This window comes from Poecilia latipinna, unplaced genomic scaffold (assembly GCF_001443285.1).
Source record: "Poecilia latipinna isolate Pla-1442-1.1 unplaced genomic scaffold, P_latipinna-1.0 Scaffold845, whole genome shotgun sequence".
In the NCBI taxonomy this organism is placed as follows: domain Eukaryota; kingdom Metazoa; phylum Chordata; class Actinopteri; order Cyprinodontiformes; family Poeciliidae; genus Poecilia; species Poecilia latipinna.
In genome coordinates, this window is record NW_015113461.1 from 222,263 (window position 1) to 239,245 (window position 16,983).

Genomic DNA, 16,983 nt, shown 5'->3' on the forward strand with positions numbered 1-16,983 from the left:
ATTATCTATTATAAAATTATGATAAGATTGAGTAGTCGCATGATAAATTAAAATGAACTCAATAATTTTCACTTGCATAATTATTAGTTTTTCTCCTTCTGCCAAAACCAGGTTGACAGAAACTTTAAATCTGGTGTTTTGGTCTCAACTAGCTCCATTTTAAAGAATAATTTTGTTTACAGTGTTCTTTTATTTTATTTGTTGTTTCTGTTGTTGTGTTTGTTTATTTTAGATATTGAAAATGTCTTGCACTTCCACCATTAAATATTTAAAGTTTATTGATCTTTGGGAATGTATTCTTATATTATTATGCTGTTATCATTATATCACTTGGAAATGGTCTCAAAATTATTATCTCTATGATCATTTATTGCAATGAATTCTGTTGTGACCTGCCTAAGAGCAAAAAAAAAAACAATAAAAATGCGCCATATTTGTCTTTCCAAAAGCAGAATAAATCTCAGCTTGTGCTTCAATTGGTCTCTCTTCAGACTACATGTATCCATGTAATGTTTTCTTTTTAACAAGAAGTATTAAAATGCAGATCATTAATAAAACTGTGAAACATCTTTTCATCTCAATGCAGAATGAAAGATAAATGAACAAACATCCCTATCAGAATATAAATCTGACTGATGAGATTAATTTAATGAAATAATGCATCTTTACTGGGAGTGAGTCATGCCAGCCCCTAGTGGTCACATGAGGCATTACATCACTCACTTTTGGCTTCAGATTTACTGTGTGTGACAAACACTTTCATTGCTTACAATAAACAAGAAGCTAAGCTATGGGAAGTCAATAAAAATAAACTTTTTATTGACTAGTGAGAGTGAAGAATCATTTATACATGCTGCCTCTAATCTTTTAGTAGTTAAATATATGAACTCTAAACTCAAAACTGCAAAGATTATTCAGGAAAGCAGAACGTGTGACATCTGCATCCTACAATGTGTGGTTTAAATTCCCAGTGTTCACTCATGAGGTTTGGATCAGTCATTATCAGGAAACGTCCACTAAACCGCAGCAGCAAAGGAAGTTTCTGTGCTCGTCTACATCTACTCCCCTCTAAATATGTAAATATGTTGTGACCCATACCTTATACTGCTTTTCCTAATATGTCTATGTCGTCAAAGGAATGCAGCTTGTGTGTCGGTGTTAGCGTCAGTACACAAAGTTTGCGATGTAGCATGTGGCTGTCCGATGTGTTGACGTAAACCCCGGTATGAATAGGAGCTATCGCCGTGGTGACTAAGCGGCGAGAGGTTTCGGGTCAAAGGTGACATCATGATGTTTCTCCCTGGGAACTTTTACTCCTAGCCACAGGAAATAATCCCCAGATCCAGCTCACTCCGTCACTTAATTACCCCATCATTCTGACATAAACCTGAACTGCAACATTAGAAGAATCAAGTCGGGGCTGAAAACTCACAAATGTCCCGCAAGAGAATCAGAATGGATCCCTCCCTCATTCCACAGCAGTTCTCCAGGACATTCAGATACTGCAGAGAAACAGACAAGAATTCATAATCTGAGTAACATGCATGATGGGAAGAAGGAAAAATGCAAACGGGTTCACTAATCTTCCTTTTTAATGTTATTTTTGGCTTCCCTACTTATTGGCTCTTCTCTTAAAAACTAATTTTCTTCCCTTTAGTGGTTATTTTTATAGGGAATTAGGCTAAAACTGGAGATTTTAACCATTTTGTTTTGACATTTTGTAACTCATGTAGCTTTTCCCATTATAATGTAAATACAAAGGCCCATAATTTCTAGAATACTCAAAAATGTCAAAGTAAATGCAGACCTACAGCCAGAAGTTGGTATTAACTAGATACATTTACTCAGCTACTTTTAACTGAGCAGCTTGCACTTGAGTAATATTATTATAAGAATTGCTACTCCAATTGAGTAATGTTTCTGTCGAGTAACTTCATTGAATGAAGAACAAACATCTACACAAAAACACACCTAATGCTAAACTGAAACATCCTGTTTCTCCATAAGTTTCATTATTCTGATATTATTTATTTGGTGAAACTGTTGCGCCATTTGGAGGTCAAGTAAAGATAATACAGAACCCACTGGAAGCACTTTACCCAGTTGGTACATTTATTCGTTATCTACTGTGCTGGTTTCGTAAGTTTCATGTTCAAAAAACAAGGATCTAGAAAAGTGTTTCCTCTACCTGAACTTGCGATTTTATAACCATGTTGTTTATTTGCATGTGTTTTGTTTATTCTAGTCTTTAAAATACCAGTATTTCTTAAAAATATGCTGAAATAATGCTATTCTAGCCGTTAGCCGCTAACAATGCTAAAGCTAGCATATGCTCTGGCCTCCTCTCCTGTTTGAAATCAGACCTGAAAGAAATATGTCTACACTGAGAAAAGAAACTTAAATTATAGTTTCAGATTTTTGAAAATTAATTTTGTTTGTAAAAACAACCAAAAAAAAAAGTAGAAATATTGCTAAAATCTCAGTTCATTCTTGTGTACTTGATACATGCATCATTTTGACTTGTGAGCTGAATGTATTGTTATACTACCTACAATGTAAAGAATATATCTTTGAATGTATATTTATAATTAAACAATTATAAAATAATGCCTGAAATTAAGTTTAATACCTAAAACTACATCAACAAGATAAAAAAAACACAACAGAAAAAAAAAAAAGAAATGAGATCCTAATCTAAGAATATATAGAAGATCTCTGCCACTGGTAACTCGTAGTAAGTTCAAGAAGATTATGTAATGTTTTTCTGCTTGTAGTCTCCATCAATCACTCCATCTGTCTCCAGTAAGTCATGCTTTTTTTCAGTTACCTATAATGTTTTAAAATTCTGCCTTACAGTGTAACGGTTTGCGGTTTTTGCAAATCCACAGACTATCCTCGTGGGGATGTGTTGAAATGAAAAACCACATTTGTTTCCCAGAATGAAGACATTCTGCTGGTCCAATGAGGAAACAGCCCCAGGAGCACAGAGAAGTTAAATAAAACAGGAATGTTTATTTTTAGCTCCTTCGTCTCTATTTTTAGTTTCATAAAACATAAAAACATGCACTCCCAAAGTTTAGGAAAAAACTAATTCAGTAAGAGTTGTGGCTAATCTCTCATCTCAAAGTGATTCAGACGTTAAACATGAATGAATCTGGGCTCAAACGAACGGCATGTCCAGCCCGTCTGGGTTTGCGTACCTTTCTCAGATCTCCACCTTGGCAGTACTCCATGGCGAGCAGCGGCAGGTCATTGGTGGCCACCAGTTTCTGCATCCCCTGAGGAACTTCCCGCGCAGCGACCACGTTCACATGGTCCAACCTGGTGAAGACAGGGCAACCGTGTCTTGTGAAAAGATTGAGATTTTTGTTTAAAACTCAAACTAATGAAGTATTAATGTGTATTTGTTACTCTGGTTACATGTCAGGAAATTTGCCGTTACTTTTTATTGTGCCTTTTTTTAATATGTTAGAAGGACAAAATAATATCCAGATATGGCTGAAATCTGGACCCATAAATCTGGAACAAACTTCCAGAAAACTGCAAAACAGCTGAAATATTGACTTTGTTTAAATCTAATCTAAAAAAATTCTGTTTAGAGTTGCCTTTAAACCATAATAGATGAAATATTAACCAACTTATTTGACGTGTATCGATGATTTTGGTGACGCCACTCATCAAAATGTAACAATCGTTACTGGTTTTCTCAATTACTGGTGTTTTTTCATGACTGTGTATTTTGTGTTTTTATGATTTAAAGTTCTTTGAACTGCCTTGTTGCTGAAATGTGCTATGCAAATAAAGGTGACCGATTGAAAAATGTATCATGATATCAGTCAATATCGATAATTATTTATTAGTTCTTTATTTTAAAATACTGCCAAACTGGTGACATGACCTTTTTCTGTTTTATTCACAGTTTTAACTGTTGTTGTTTATTTTGAATCAGCTATGAAACCTGAAACTGCTGCTGTGTGCCAGTTACTCAAAGGGGATGTTGCTAGGTAACCAAAGAATGAGTGAGTTGCTAGGTAACCAAAGAATGAGTGAGTGAGTGAGTGAGTAAGTTGTGGTACCACCAAAGTAGCTTAGCTAGCTGTGAGATGCAGAGCAGCTAAAATAATTGTTTTTTGGGGGGTTTTTTTCTGTAGACTTTTAGGCTTTTTTCTAAATATCTTAAATTTTCCACCTTTGGTAAATATCGCTGTAATTATGGCAGAATTCACTGCACTGTGCATCCCAAATGGCTGGTTGTCAGAAAGGATAGATGATTAAAAATGTTTCCCCAGGAGCAATACAGACTGTTTCCCCACATCAATTAACACGTAGTCTTCCTCTGTGATGAAGAATCAACAATGTGTTTGGTGTGTTTTCTATATTCTAGCATTAAAAGACAAATATTGTGACGTTTTGCGGCACAGCTTTTGGTAATCCTGTTATTTATTTTTCTTTGACATGCTTTGAGACACAACAAAACTAGAAAAGGCACATAAACGACTGCAATCCAACACAGTTTTATGTACAGGATTACATAATCTGTAGCTCTCACCACTGATCCCAGATGTCAGAATGAGGTCCGCAACGGCAAAATAAAAACGGAAAAACTCATTTTCCGTCAACATGAAAATGAGAAGAGACACGCTGTGGGATGAGATTTATAATGGAATGAGAAAAATGTATCAAAAAATACAAAATTAACACTCAGATTATGATAAAAAAAATCTCAAAACTGAATCTGAAAAGGTTTAGGCTAAGGGCACCAAGAAATGCATCATGAATTCAAGCTTAAACTGCTGCTGTGGCAGTTACTCAACTGGCTGTTGCTAGGTAACCAAAGAGCAAGTGAGTTAGTTGATGCCACCAACCTCACTCAGCTAGCTAAGGAGAGATTGAGCAGCTAAAAATAGTTAGGTTTTTTATTCTGTAGACTTTGGTTTTTTTTTTTTTTTCTGATGTTGATGACGGCTGCATCATTCTGTGATTTCCTGTAAAAGGTTGACTGAAAAGTCGGGATAGAGAGAAAATGTCCAGAAAAAGTTCTGATCAATTCTAGGTAAGGTAAAGTAATTTCATTTATACAGCATATCACCAGCAACAAGACAGTACAAAGTGCTTCATATGAACTAGATAGAAATTAGGGCTGTAGGATAATATCGATATCGCGATATATATCGATATTTTCTTTCCTAGAAAAAAATCGATATTCATCCGCAAGTATCGTAACATCCAACTGTCATCTTGCTCACTCACTGCTTGCTTCGCCAAGAGAGTGATTAGGTCATCAGGCTTAGAGTGATTCCTTTAGATGTTAAGTGCCAAGGTTAAAAAGGTATCAAACTATTCAGAGCAGGGTACTTGGTGCACTTTATTTACTTTACAAATGCATGTAAGCTAGTTTGTACTGTTTCAATTAAAAGAAACATGTTTTCTCACCACTTCTTTGATTCATTTTGTCCAGCTGTTGACTTTAAGTCTGTGTCCATGTCCAACCAGAGCCAGGTTGGAGTTTTAATCAGTTTTCAGTTAAATTAATTCAATCCAACTCTATAACAGTCTCAAAATGTCACCAAAAACACACTGTCCCTCTAAAATCTTTCAGAAAATCGCAAAAGTGTACTGAATTGTATCGTTTGATGAATATTGCAATATATATCATATCGTGGACAGAATATCGTGTATCGTATCATATCGTAAGATTACTGTATCACTACAGCCCTAATAGAAATACAAACCAAACAACAAAACTAAAAGAAGTATATAAAGGGAAAGGTACATATTGATTCCACATGTTTAATAAGAATAAATAGTCCATATAAACTAGTAGGGGTTCCTCTGGATTCTGGTTCTGATAAAACAACAATGTTGGTTCTCCATGTTTGATTCTATTAGTGAATATAAAACTAAATGTTGGGTCCAGCTGTTCGGGTTGCTAAGTAAATGGTACTAAGTTCGTTCTCGAATTGTACAGTATAAAACTAAATGTTAGTCCTCCATGTTTGATTCTTGTTCTGAGTTGCTAAGTAAACTAACAGGAGTTTCTCTAGGACTCCAATACTAAAAGTATAAAGCTAAATGTTGGTCCTCCATGTTTGATTCCACATGACACAATGACTCTGTGACATAACGTGTTGACCTCATGCTGGGATCTCCATGTGTGGCTACAGAAAAACTGCGAATCACACGAACCTGACACATTCAAATGTACAACAGGACTCTCCAGTCCAGTGAGGTGGAGTTTAAATTTTTAAACCAAGAAAAACAGCGAGACCCTTCCAAAGAAAATCTGTTTTAATCCTGGCAGATTATTCCAAAGAAAACTGGAGGCTCTCAGTGACACAAAGAACCTGATTGCTCTGAAATCTTACTGTAACACAGGAAGTTAAGGTTTTGGATGTTTTTTTCTATTTCTGATAAAAGAAAGGAAAGGTTTCTCATCTGGAAACTATCAAAGTTTGGATGTGTGTGCTCAATCTGAGAATAAAAAACAATGAGAAACTGCAGAATAAACAGTTTTTTTATTATTATTGTTTGCTCAAATCTTTCAGCAAACTGAGAAATGGTGCAACTCGAGCTTCATAAACACATTATAGCCACCAAACAAAGCGAGATGTTTTTCAGTGGAAACGTAAATCTGTGTTAAGAAGCTGCTATAATATAATAGCTAATGTTGCCATGTCCCCTGCCCTGCGGTTTTTCCATGAATGAAGCGTGGGAGGATGGGCCGCTGTGGTTCTAACCATGTCTGTCCAAAAACAACACACTTGTTAAAGTGAGAATGAGGAAAAATGAGTTTGCACCGTCAAGTATAACAAAACACACGCACACTTTGCATCTGACAAACATCCCATCCCACACGAGCTGGCACAGAACCGAGGGACCGACACCTCAACGGAAACTGTTCACAGGCGTGTTTGGGTTTAAAATGCGACGCAAAGCCAGGCGGAGGAATACTGTGGCGCTAGAAATAACCAAAGTCACCAAAATAACCCAAACAGCCAAGCTAATTAATTGTTAAATGGGTGATTTTTTTTTCTATCTAGGGAAAGAAAATTTGTCTTTTGTTTTCCAGAGGAAACCTGAGTAGGAGATGGAGACATAAAAACGGAAAACCCAGAGACTCCAAAGACGTCAGGGAACAAACCAAGCTGGCTCACAAAACAGCAAATTAAACAGGGATCATGTTCCAGAAGTCGATCTGAAAGCATCAACAGGCTTTGTTTAAAAAATAAACAAAAAAACGCTTATTTAATCAAACATTTAAATGAATAAAAGTTTAACAAAAACATGTAAGAAGTAAATATTTTGAAAAAATCAAGACATAAAAAATTAAATAAGATCAGAAATGTAAACAAAACATTTTCTTTTATTAAATTTTCATTAAATTTCAATAATGTTTGTATGTATATTTCTTTCTTAAAAAAAGAATAGTACACAGTTTTTAATTTTCTTTGTTTTATTACATATTTAAAAATTTTATTACTTTGTCAAGTCTTTTATTTAGCTTTCCTAATTTTTCCCTTTTTTACATTTATTTTTCTCATTATTTTGTTATTATCTGTTTGCTTTTATTTACTTTCAGTCACAATTATTCATTGTTTTGCACACAATTTGAGATGTTTACCTGAACTCGATTTGATAGAAGAGTATTAAGGTCATTTTTAATAATTTCATAATCTAGTGGAAGTAAGTTTAATTATAGATATTTAGCTATGATCAAATTTTATAATTTATTAAAACTTCTTTAAAGCAACAAAGTAAGTGAAGCAGAGCAAAGCTCTCAGAAAACAAACTAGAGTATTTCCATGTGATATTTGAGGATTTTTATGTCTGGTTTTTCTTTTTAAGTCATCAAAATATTTTATTAAAGCTCAACATTAAACATAAGTGCATTCTGGATGCAAGTAAAAAAAAATCTTTTTTCTTGATGTTGTGCAAACTATTAGCTGATAAATTCAGATTTCTCTCCATTTTATGCCTTCAAACGCTACAGGACTACATCAACACATAAAAGCAGAACAGCAGTGAAGTGGTGCTACTTTAATAACAGTGAATAAGTGAGTAAAAATGTTAGTGTTAATGCATGTGACAGTAAAACGTACCTCCTCATGATCTGGATCTCCAGACACCAGCGCTCTTTGTTTCTTTCGCTCAGCTCCTGTCGGCACTGTTTTAATGCGATCTGCTCCTCTGTGTCCTGAAAGCAGAAACAGAGACCCGGGTTTCCATAAGAGGACTGACTATACATTTATTACTTCCACATTTGCCAGTGCTCTTCATTAATCCTTCCCCAAACCCGCCAATAAAAGCTTATAGTATTGGTTCTGTTTTGTCCTGCTTTGGCATTAATTCAAGGACAAGAACGAAGCCTCGGCTTCTTGTTCTCATAATATCAAGTGGCCACTTTTATTTGCCCTTAAAATGAAACATTATTCCCTCAGGGAATTAACGCTCCCAGTGCAGTTCCAGTTCGGTCGTTTAATAAAAAGCTTGTATGTCCCCAAACTTATTAAAACTTTTCATCACAGATACAAATAGTGCATGACCAAACTGTAATAACGCACTAACGGCACAAAAATAATTAATCCTCTTCCACATTTCTGCATTATAAAGTCTCTGGGTTTACTTTTACTCAGTCTGGCTTTTGTTTGTTTAGGTTTTTTAAGTGTAACAATACTTTTATTAAGATGATTGTTTCCAGTTATTTATTCATAACTGGAAAATAAGATGGTTTCATTTCCAGCAATTTCTCTTTTTTAGTTAATATTAAGTGATGGTTATTAAAAAATGGACATGTCTAATATTTCACCAGAAGACTAGAAGCCATGCAATCCAAACATACAAAGAAAGACAAAATGGTTACAAACTCAAAGAAACCAAAACAAACTAGTGCACCGTTATGTGTAATACGGTGGACTGGAAAAGGGAGGAAGAAAAAGATATAAAAAGTCATAGAAACCCAAGAAAGCATTCCTTCTGCTTTGTGCAAAACAATATAAAAGATTTTCTCATTACCAAAGTTTTGCTCAGACTGCTATGATTGGTGCAGCTGAATTTCTAGCTTCTGAATTTCCTAGTGAACGCTGATAAAGTCATGATCCAGAACAACCAAGAACAGTTTGACCATTAAACGGCTCCGGCCAGGTGCAGCTCGTAAGATTTAGGAGTTTAAAAAATAATTAAAAGAGTTTTCCATTAGCCAGAGAGGACTCACAAGGAGGTTCAGAAACTTATAAACAGCATGTTTTTCACCATGAAACCTTAAATGGGCGGTATTATGTGTTTTCCACCCACAGAGTATCATTTTATAGCACAATCAAGTAATTATGTCACCTTCAGCTGTCATAAAAATGCAATATATGTCAAACATGACCTAAAATAAATTTGACGCCTTGAAATTGGGCCTCCGTCTCTTTAAGAAGCTCCAGTTTTTTTCAGGTTATCACATCCACAGTCCTCTATCAAGTGTTTATTTGTTGTAGGCGTATAGTTCATATAAAGATCTCAGCAGAGGTGCAGATCCACCAGTGTTTGCTAATTGCTGCTGCTAGTCTGAAGGAGCTGAGTGGAGGAGTCATGGGCGAACCAGGAAATAAAATAAATTTCCTTCGTATCGTCAGTGCACATAGCTGTAGGTCACATGGACAGTAGAACAACAAAAAGGTTGTACAAAAGTGAGAGTTTGTCTATTAAACTGAATGAAGATGAAGACTGGATAACACACTTTGTTTTTTAAAGTGTCTTTATGAGACTGCTGCTTTTTAGTTTTATTATGACACAGAACAATTTCAGATTTTTGTGTAATTTTTGTGCAGTTTGACTTCGAATGTGAGTTTTAAGCTATAGAAGAGTATTTATTAGGGATGCACCAATATGAAAATGATATTAATACTGTTGTTATGGGAGTATTTACCAATATTTACCGATATCATATGCGTTATGTATGTTTCCCTACACTTTCAACAGCATGTAAAAACAACCATTACTCCATTTCTTCTCTGCTTCTGTTAAACTGCATTATATTGTAATTTGCTGCATCACTATCATGTCACTTGAATGAACAGGAACCACATGACCGACCCGCTGCTGGACCCGAAACACAAAAACAAACAGCAGCAACATGGAAACAAACATTAGAAAAATAATAATAAGCCAATATTGGTAGCTTATTATTATTATCTTACCATCATATCATTAGTTTTTTTCCTCTCTCTCTCCGTTTTTTTTTTTTTGTTTGGTTTTTTTTTGTTTTATAACCCAGACCAAGAAGAATTTATAGGTGTACTTTGTCAAGGAGTTGGTAATTATTCTGTCTTTATTACTATTATCTGTAGGTTTTCTAGTCTTGTTATGAGTTAGTTTGTAACCATTTTGTCTATGTAGTATAATTAATTTGTTGGCTCATGAATGCATGGTAACCTGGTTGTAATTACAAAAGTTTGATAATTATTGAGTCAGTAACTAATGCATTTAATTAAGTTGTGACAAGGGGTATTATTAAATAAATGTTCACTTCTTTCTACTCCTTTCCAAACAGAAACGTAGAGGTAAACTAATTATTTTGTTCTTGGTTATGTATGCACATGTTTTTTCTGTCCTTTTGATTGCTTTTATTCTTGTTTTTAAAAACCTGTTTTAAATAAATAAATCAAAAAGGGGGTCCAACCAGAAACAAGCAAGGTGTGACCAATAAAGTGACGGTATTTCCAAAAGTAATGACCCATCCAGCTTCACCCTACTATGCGTTTCTCGTCCAGGAAGTGGTGCCACTCCTCTCCCCACCTTCCTGTTTCTCCAATGAAATCCCAGACCAGTCTGTGATCAGATACCTAATTATAACCAACAATGTTGTCATCGATACAGGGAACTTTCAGTGCAGGATGCTTAGTCATGGCAGCAGCGGTGTCAGCAGGAAAACATCTAATATCCTCCTAAAATCCAAGTCGCAGCGCTGCAAACGATCACCAGTTCGATCAGAAGTGACAGCATCGGGTTACATTTTTATAAGTTGTCTCTGTTTTGTCAACTGAATTAGGACTATTTTGCACCACTGAATCAAAAATGACATCAATTTTTCTCAATTAGGTCAGGTTTTTAGTCTAATTTGATTTAGAGAAATCCGATCTTCTGACTGAACTGACTACATTTTTGTGACATCATCAGTTCATTTCCTTTAATATTTCTCATCCAAGAAAGGTTTCAGGGGAAAGAAAGTGTTTTCTAACAGAGTGTATTAATTAAATGTTACAAACTTGGATTTCTGTAAATTGAATATTAAACACTGATAAGGGTTAAGTAGTTCATGTGAAGTGAACATTAAACATCTTCATTGTGCAATATTCTCCTTATCTTTTCTGTCCTAATGGAATCTCTCCCGCTGCTTAATTCAGATTCTCAGGAAAAAGATTCATATGTGAGAACAAGTCATGCACTTTGATGCTCATGATGCATCCATAGATCAGGAAGTTGACCTGATTGAGCAAAACCAATGTGGTTTTTGGACTCAGCACATCAAAATGACCCTAAAACAGTTGAAAAACCCCCAGACAAATTTTTGGCTGTTGACCAGAGTTATAAAGGAAACGGCATTCTAAATACAAATACCTTCTGCATGCCAGATTCACAAAATAACTGTAATGTGACAAAATATGTTGCAGGAACTGTTTGAGAATCTCCCATAAGCTTTCAGACTGACTCCTCAGGATGCTGCTTGGCCACCAAGGAGGTGACGGTGAGTAATGCCGCTAAACGGCTGCAACAAAAGGAAGGAGAGGTTCACTTTCCATACTCCCCTCTTACTGGTATTACAACTTGATAAGCTCATCTTGCTCTGACTTATCATGACAACAGAAACCATTTCAGCTGCAACAAGTGCAGTGATGCGTCTGTTTCCTGGACTGAGCTCATTCTTTCTCTCTATTCAAAGTACGTAAAAACCCAGACGCTTTTGATGAACATTTCGACTTTCCTCCTCTGAGTCAAAGATTTAATCAAAGCGAAAATAAATCAGAAAAGACTTGAGTAATTTCAGATTAGGTTTCGGTTAAACATGAGTTACTCTCTCTGAGATAGAAATGTTGAAAAACAAAAAACAAGAAACATGAGAGTAAAAGCTGCATTAAACGGCCCTGTTTTACACAAGAACAGTCCAGTTAGTGTTTTCTACAGGCTGAGATTAATAAAAAAATATATATATATTTACATGGTCCAAGATTCACAAGATATTAAAAAAGGGAGACGTTAAATTATTAATTTAATTATAAAATGATTTTCATGTAAACTTGTGGGTTGTGTTGATATTTGCTGCTGAAAGTTTCCACACTTCAGGGCAACTGAAGGATTATTATGTTCTATGCTAAATTATCACATTATCAATTATATTCAGAATAATCAACATAAAATTATTCACACTAAAAGATTTTCCAGGACCTTCACAAAGCTTGAAAACTACTAATGAGCAGTGGAGGTGGGCATTTATCATAATGTTTAGCATTTATCATGAAAAGTCTATTTTCATGATAAGAATTATTTTGATTTATTATTAAATTTCACTTATTGATGGTAAATAAAAAACATGACTGGAAATGTTACTTTTGCTATTTTCACCACTGTTTGTTGCTTGCAGGGGTGGCCAAGTCCAGTCCTCGAGAGCCACCATCCTGCAAGCTTCAGATGCATCCCTGCTTCAACACACCTGAATCAAATGACTGGCTCGTTATCAGGCCTCTGTAGAGCTGATCCCGGTCTGTTGGAGTAAGGATACTTCTAAAACTTGCAGGATGGTGGCTCTCGAGGACTGGACTTGGCCACCCCTGCTTGAGAGCATCAATAAATTTCAGCAAATTTGAAAATAAGATTAAATGCAGTGATATAAATTACGCGTTTTTATTTTTTTGTTGTTTTTCAAGAACAATATTTGTGTTTGTGTGAAAGTTAGTCGTTACCTAAAGAACGACTAATAAATAGTTTTCTTATCATAATCTTTATAGATATCAAAATAATGCGATAAAATTCAAAGTCCATATCGCCCGTCCCTAACGAGCAGACCAGGTGTGCACTGACCAGGTGTGCACTGATCTCAGCTTTCTGGCTGATCAACAAAAGATTAACCTGCCAATTCTGATTTTGAAAAGTGGCTAAATATAGCAACACAGTGGATAAATTGGCAACTATTTGGACACTTCAATCACCAGAAAAACAGAAAAAAGCTCAAAAAAGGGTATTTTAGTGGGTTTTTTTTTACAGGTTCTGATTTGCTTTACCTTATTCTGCCATCTCGTGACATTCCCGAAGCCTCCGGTGCCGAGCCGCTCCTTCAGCTCCCACGGGCCGCAGGTCTGCGGCTGCTGCAGTGGGACCCGATTCATGGCCTCCCCACCTAAACCCAACACTGCAACAAACAAGAAAAAATGACTTTTACTGCTTACATTTCTGACTAAACCTGATGCTTCAACATTCATAACGTAATACCTTGTAAATTAATTACTTTGTACAGGATATTATAAAGAAAAAACACAATCTATACTATGACATAATAAGCTGAACTGACATCTGAATAAGTCACTTACTAGGAGGATTTTCAGTTCAGAGCCAAGCCGCTGCCTCACTGTAAAACATTTAGTTGTGTTTACCGTCTTCTACTCTTCAAGTCAAATAAACGTAGCCAGTTTTAGATTTTGTGAGTTTGTGAAAGATAAACTTACAGCAGTGAGTCGTGTTAACTTTTATATTAGTTTTTTCAAACCTCCAAGAGTTGAATAAACGAGAGATTTTAGGTTAGCACTTAAAAAACTGAAAGGGGAACTATTTCCCAGAATGCTTAGCGGCATGTTTTTGTATCATACTAAATGTTTCTGAGCAGAATTTATTCTGATGTTTAACAAAATTCACTATCAGATCACAAATTTTGTTCATACAATTTGAAACAAGAAATTAAATTGTTCTAAAGTAAAATAAGTATTTATTTCTACTTGATCATGTGAGTGAAAATAATGCAGAAATGTGGCTCTTTAATTGGATGAGGGCAGTTTTTTTCTTGCATATTGTGAAATAATTATAAAATTCCCAATTCAAGATTAATGAACTTAAAAACAATGTTTAGACAACTTGTCTTTTGTTGTTAAATCAACTTCATGAAATTTAAAACAGTTTCCTCATTGACCTTAATTGCATTTTCAAGGCAACAGGTGAATCTGTATTTTCAAGCTAAGCCACGTTCAAATGTTTTACAGTGCTCAGATGAAAGGAAACAGGATTTCAAACTTCAGGAACAACCAGAAAACCACCGAGGCAGAAGCTGCCATGACCTGCTGGAACACCAGCGTCTCTGTCCGCAGATTTAAATGGGGAGGAAGAAACCCAGGCTGCGGAAACCTTCCAGCCCGACTGAAATTTGCAGCTGTTCACATGGTGAGTCCAAGAAAAAGATGGATCGGTTTGGCAGGTTTGCTTGGAAGAGTCTCAGTAAGACGCCATGATGTGATGTTATGGTTGGAGCATCATGCAGCGGGTTTGATTCATCCCCTGGCAGGTAGTAGGTTGAAACAAACGCACAACTAGAACTACCTTCATCCTTTCAATTTCAGCTCAAATCAGGAAACTATATGTTCAAACTACGGGTGCTGGATATGGACAAAATTTACAAAAATACTGTGAGTTTTGTTTTTCAATTGATATAATTAATTTAAATGTAATGAGACAACAAAAAAATCTAAATTATTCACAATATTTTTCACAATAAATGATAAACGATACGATAAATGCCCAACCCAAGTTCAAACAGATCATTGATCCCAAACAAAAAAAGCTGGTTTTGGAATTAAAAAAACAGACCAAAATGTGAATAAAAATGTTTGGACTATGCTTAAGAGCTCAGTCAGCACCAGGAAATCAAACTATTTAAATGAACTGGACCAATTCTGTAAAGAAGAGTGTCCAACTTATTCACAGAGGTGCAGATTAGAGAAAATTGACTATAAATTGAAACTCATGCAACAAATTCTTGTTTTTAGAAGTAATTGGCATGGTGTGAGATTTAATAATTAAATCCTGAAAAGATAAGATTTCTGATTAATCCAAAATGATTACAGCAGAATTAAATTGCCAAACTGGTGGCATAACTTTAACTTTTCACTCCACGCAGTTTTTAAAGCTGTTTTGAGGAACTCTGGCAAATCTTTAACTACTGCTGCGCTCAGTAGGTTGTTGCTAGGTAACCAAAGACTGAGTAAGATGAGGCCACACTTCTTGTTTAGCTAGCTCAGAGAGGACCTTTCTCTGCCTACATCCCCCAGAATGCTGTGCAGGTTTGGATCAGAGTTCATTGAAAAACTGAATATTCTATCAGATGTATTACTTATTGATATTGATTGCGTGTTTATTGCGGCATATATTGTTATTGATTTATTGTCCAGCCCTCGCTGGAAGTAAGACTTACGTTTACCTGAATGTGACAAAGAATATTTGGAGGGAGCTAAACGTTAGGAGGCTTTCCAAGCAGTTTGTAGCCAAAAATAAAATGGTAAAAATGACCAAAAACCTTTCTAAAGAATCATTAAAAAAGAGTTTGAAAGTTGTAATGTCAATAAAGGCTTCTCAACTGAAGATGATGAGCGTTAAGAAACTATTGGTTGAATGAAACTGACTGTAGAGCTACATCTGCCAGTGGTACGAATAGTTTTGGACTTGGCTGAGTTTAACTCGCAATGATCAAACTTCTGACTGAAACTTTGGTGTTTGAGGTCAAAGCTGGAGTCATAACGTGACCTAATCAACGTTGTACAGCACATGCTTCTAAGTTTTAGAGTTTAAGCTAAATGTAAAGCATATAAAAACACATCTCCTGTCGGTGTGCTAGCTGTTATTACAGTTACTGAAGCAGTTCTTTCTTTCACTTTGTTTTCCGGCTCAGATCCGTCCTACCTTAAACTTCCTCTGCAGCGTCTGTCTTGACTTTCTTTAAACTCTGCTGTCTGTTTGTGTGTTTAAGATCTTTTTACTTTTTTCCCCTGTAGTTATTTTGGCGACACAACAACTTTCCCAGTAGTTCTGTATACTTCCTGGTACTCACATTTCCTGTAAACCTGACGAGACTTTCGACCCGCCCACTTAGAGTTCACCGGTCACAGCCGAGCAGCTGGAGGGTTTCAGGTGAAGTTTGGGGACAAGACACTTTTAGAGATAAAATAAAATAAAATAAAATAAATATTAACATGCTAATTTCCACAGCTAAGTCTGAGCCTGCATATTAGTGTATGGCAGCTGAGTTTCCCCTCGGAGTTGTTCATACTATGTAATGATTTAGATTTAGATCAATGATTCTTAACCTTTTTTGAGGTACCGAACCCACCAGTTTCATATGCGGATTCACTGACCCCTTCTGTAGTGATAAATAAAATATGACCCCCCCCCCCTCCAAATTCAAGACATGGGGGTGACCCAACTAGAGTCTAATTGGGTCACCCCATGATCACTAAGTCTTTTTAAAAGGTAGAGTCTCTGAGAACAGTTCTTCAAAATATAGTCAGTGTTTTCAGCAAAGTTGAGCTGACTGTCCAGGAATGACCCAAATTTGCCACAGTTTCAACAGGTTGGCCATCAAGAGAAACTGGAACCACTTTAAGGTCTTATTTAGATCATTTAATTAGCTCTACATTCTTAAGAGAATGAAAAATTGATAATAAAAAAGACTTTGCGGTATTCTGATTTAGTAATGTAATTATATTAGTTGTGTTACCACCCCCACGCCACTAGAGGCAGTACCAACCCCGAAAAGATGCGACTAAGGAGCAGATTTAGAAGTACACCGGAAGCTACAGAATTTGGTAAAAACTGTGAGCTTTGCTGAAGTAATTAAAGACAAGTTCAAATCCATGCTGAGAGTGGAGCTCCTTCAATCAGTGCTCCTCCGCAGCACTGATTGGCTAAGCAATGTACCGTGATCTAAACTCTTCTCGGATGTAATGGTAAAGCGTCTCCTTTCAGCGC

The 16,983-nt window shown here is 35.8% G+C and overlaps 1 protein-coding gene and 1 long non-coding RNA gene across 4 annotated transcripts in view; one reads left to right on the plus strand and one right to left on the minus strand.

The window, feature by feature from the left end:
• Positions 1-16,027, minus strand: part of ikbkb (inhibitor of nuclear factor kappa B kinase subunit beta) — a 30,446-nt gene extending 14,419 nt beyond the window's left edge. Inside the window, exons 1-5 of one of the 2 annotated variants that reach the window (XM_015047858.1) lie at positions 15,919-16,027; positions 13,260-13,387; positions 8,100-8,194; positions 3,201-3,321; positions 1,433-1,502 (exon numbers count right to left, since the gene is read on the minus strand). In XM_015047858.1, coding sequence (XP_014903344.1) covers positions 1,433-1,502; positions 3,201-3,321; positions 8,100-8,194; positions 13,260-13,364 — 391 coding nt within the window. In that variant the 5' untranslated portion in view covers positions 13,365-13,387; positions 15,919-16,027. The remainder of the gene's footprint in view (positions 1-1,432; positions 1,503-3,200; positions 3,322-8,099; positions 8,195-13,259; positions 13,388-15,918) is intronic. The other variant, XM_015047859.1, reaches the window with a different exon arrangement.
• LOC106956806 (uncharacterized) lies at positions 10,474-16,102 on the plus strand. Of its 2 annotated transcripts, none has more exons than XR_001426825.1 (4): positions 10,474-10,989; positions 11,655-11,728; positions 14,229-14,406; positions 16,011-16,102. It is a non-coding gene; the product is annotated as an uncharacterized LOC106956806 (long non-coding RNA). The 2 variants fall into 2 exon arrangements; XR_001426826.1 differs by having other exon boundaries at positions 10,474-10,976.
• Positions 16,103-16,983: the final 881 nt, after the last annotated feature.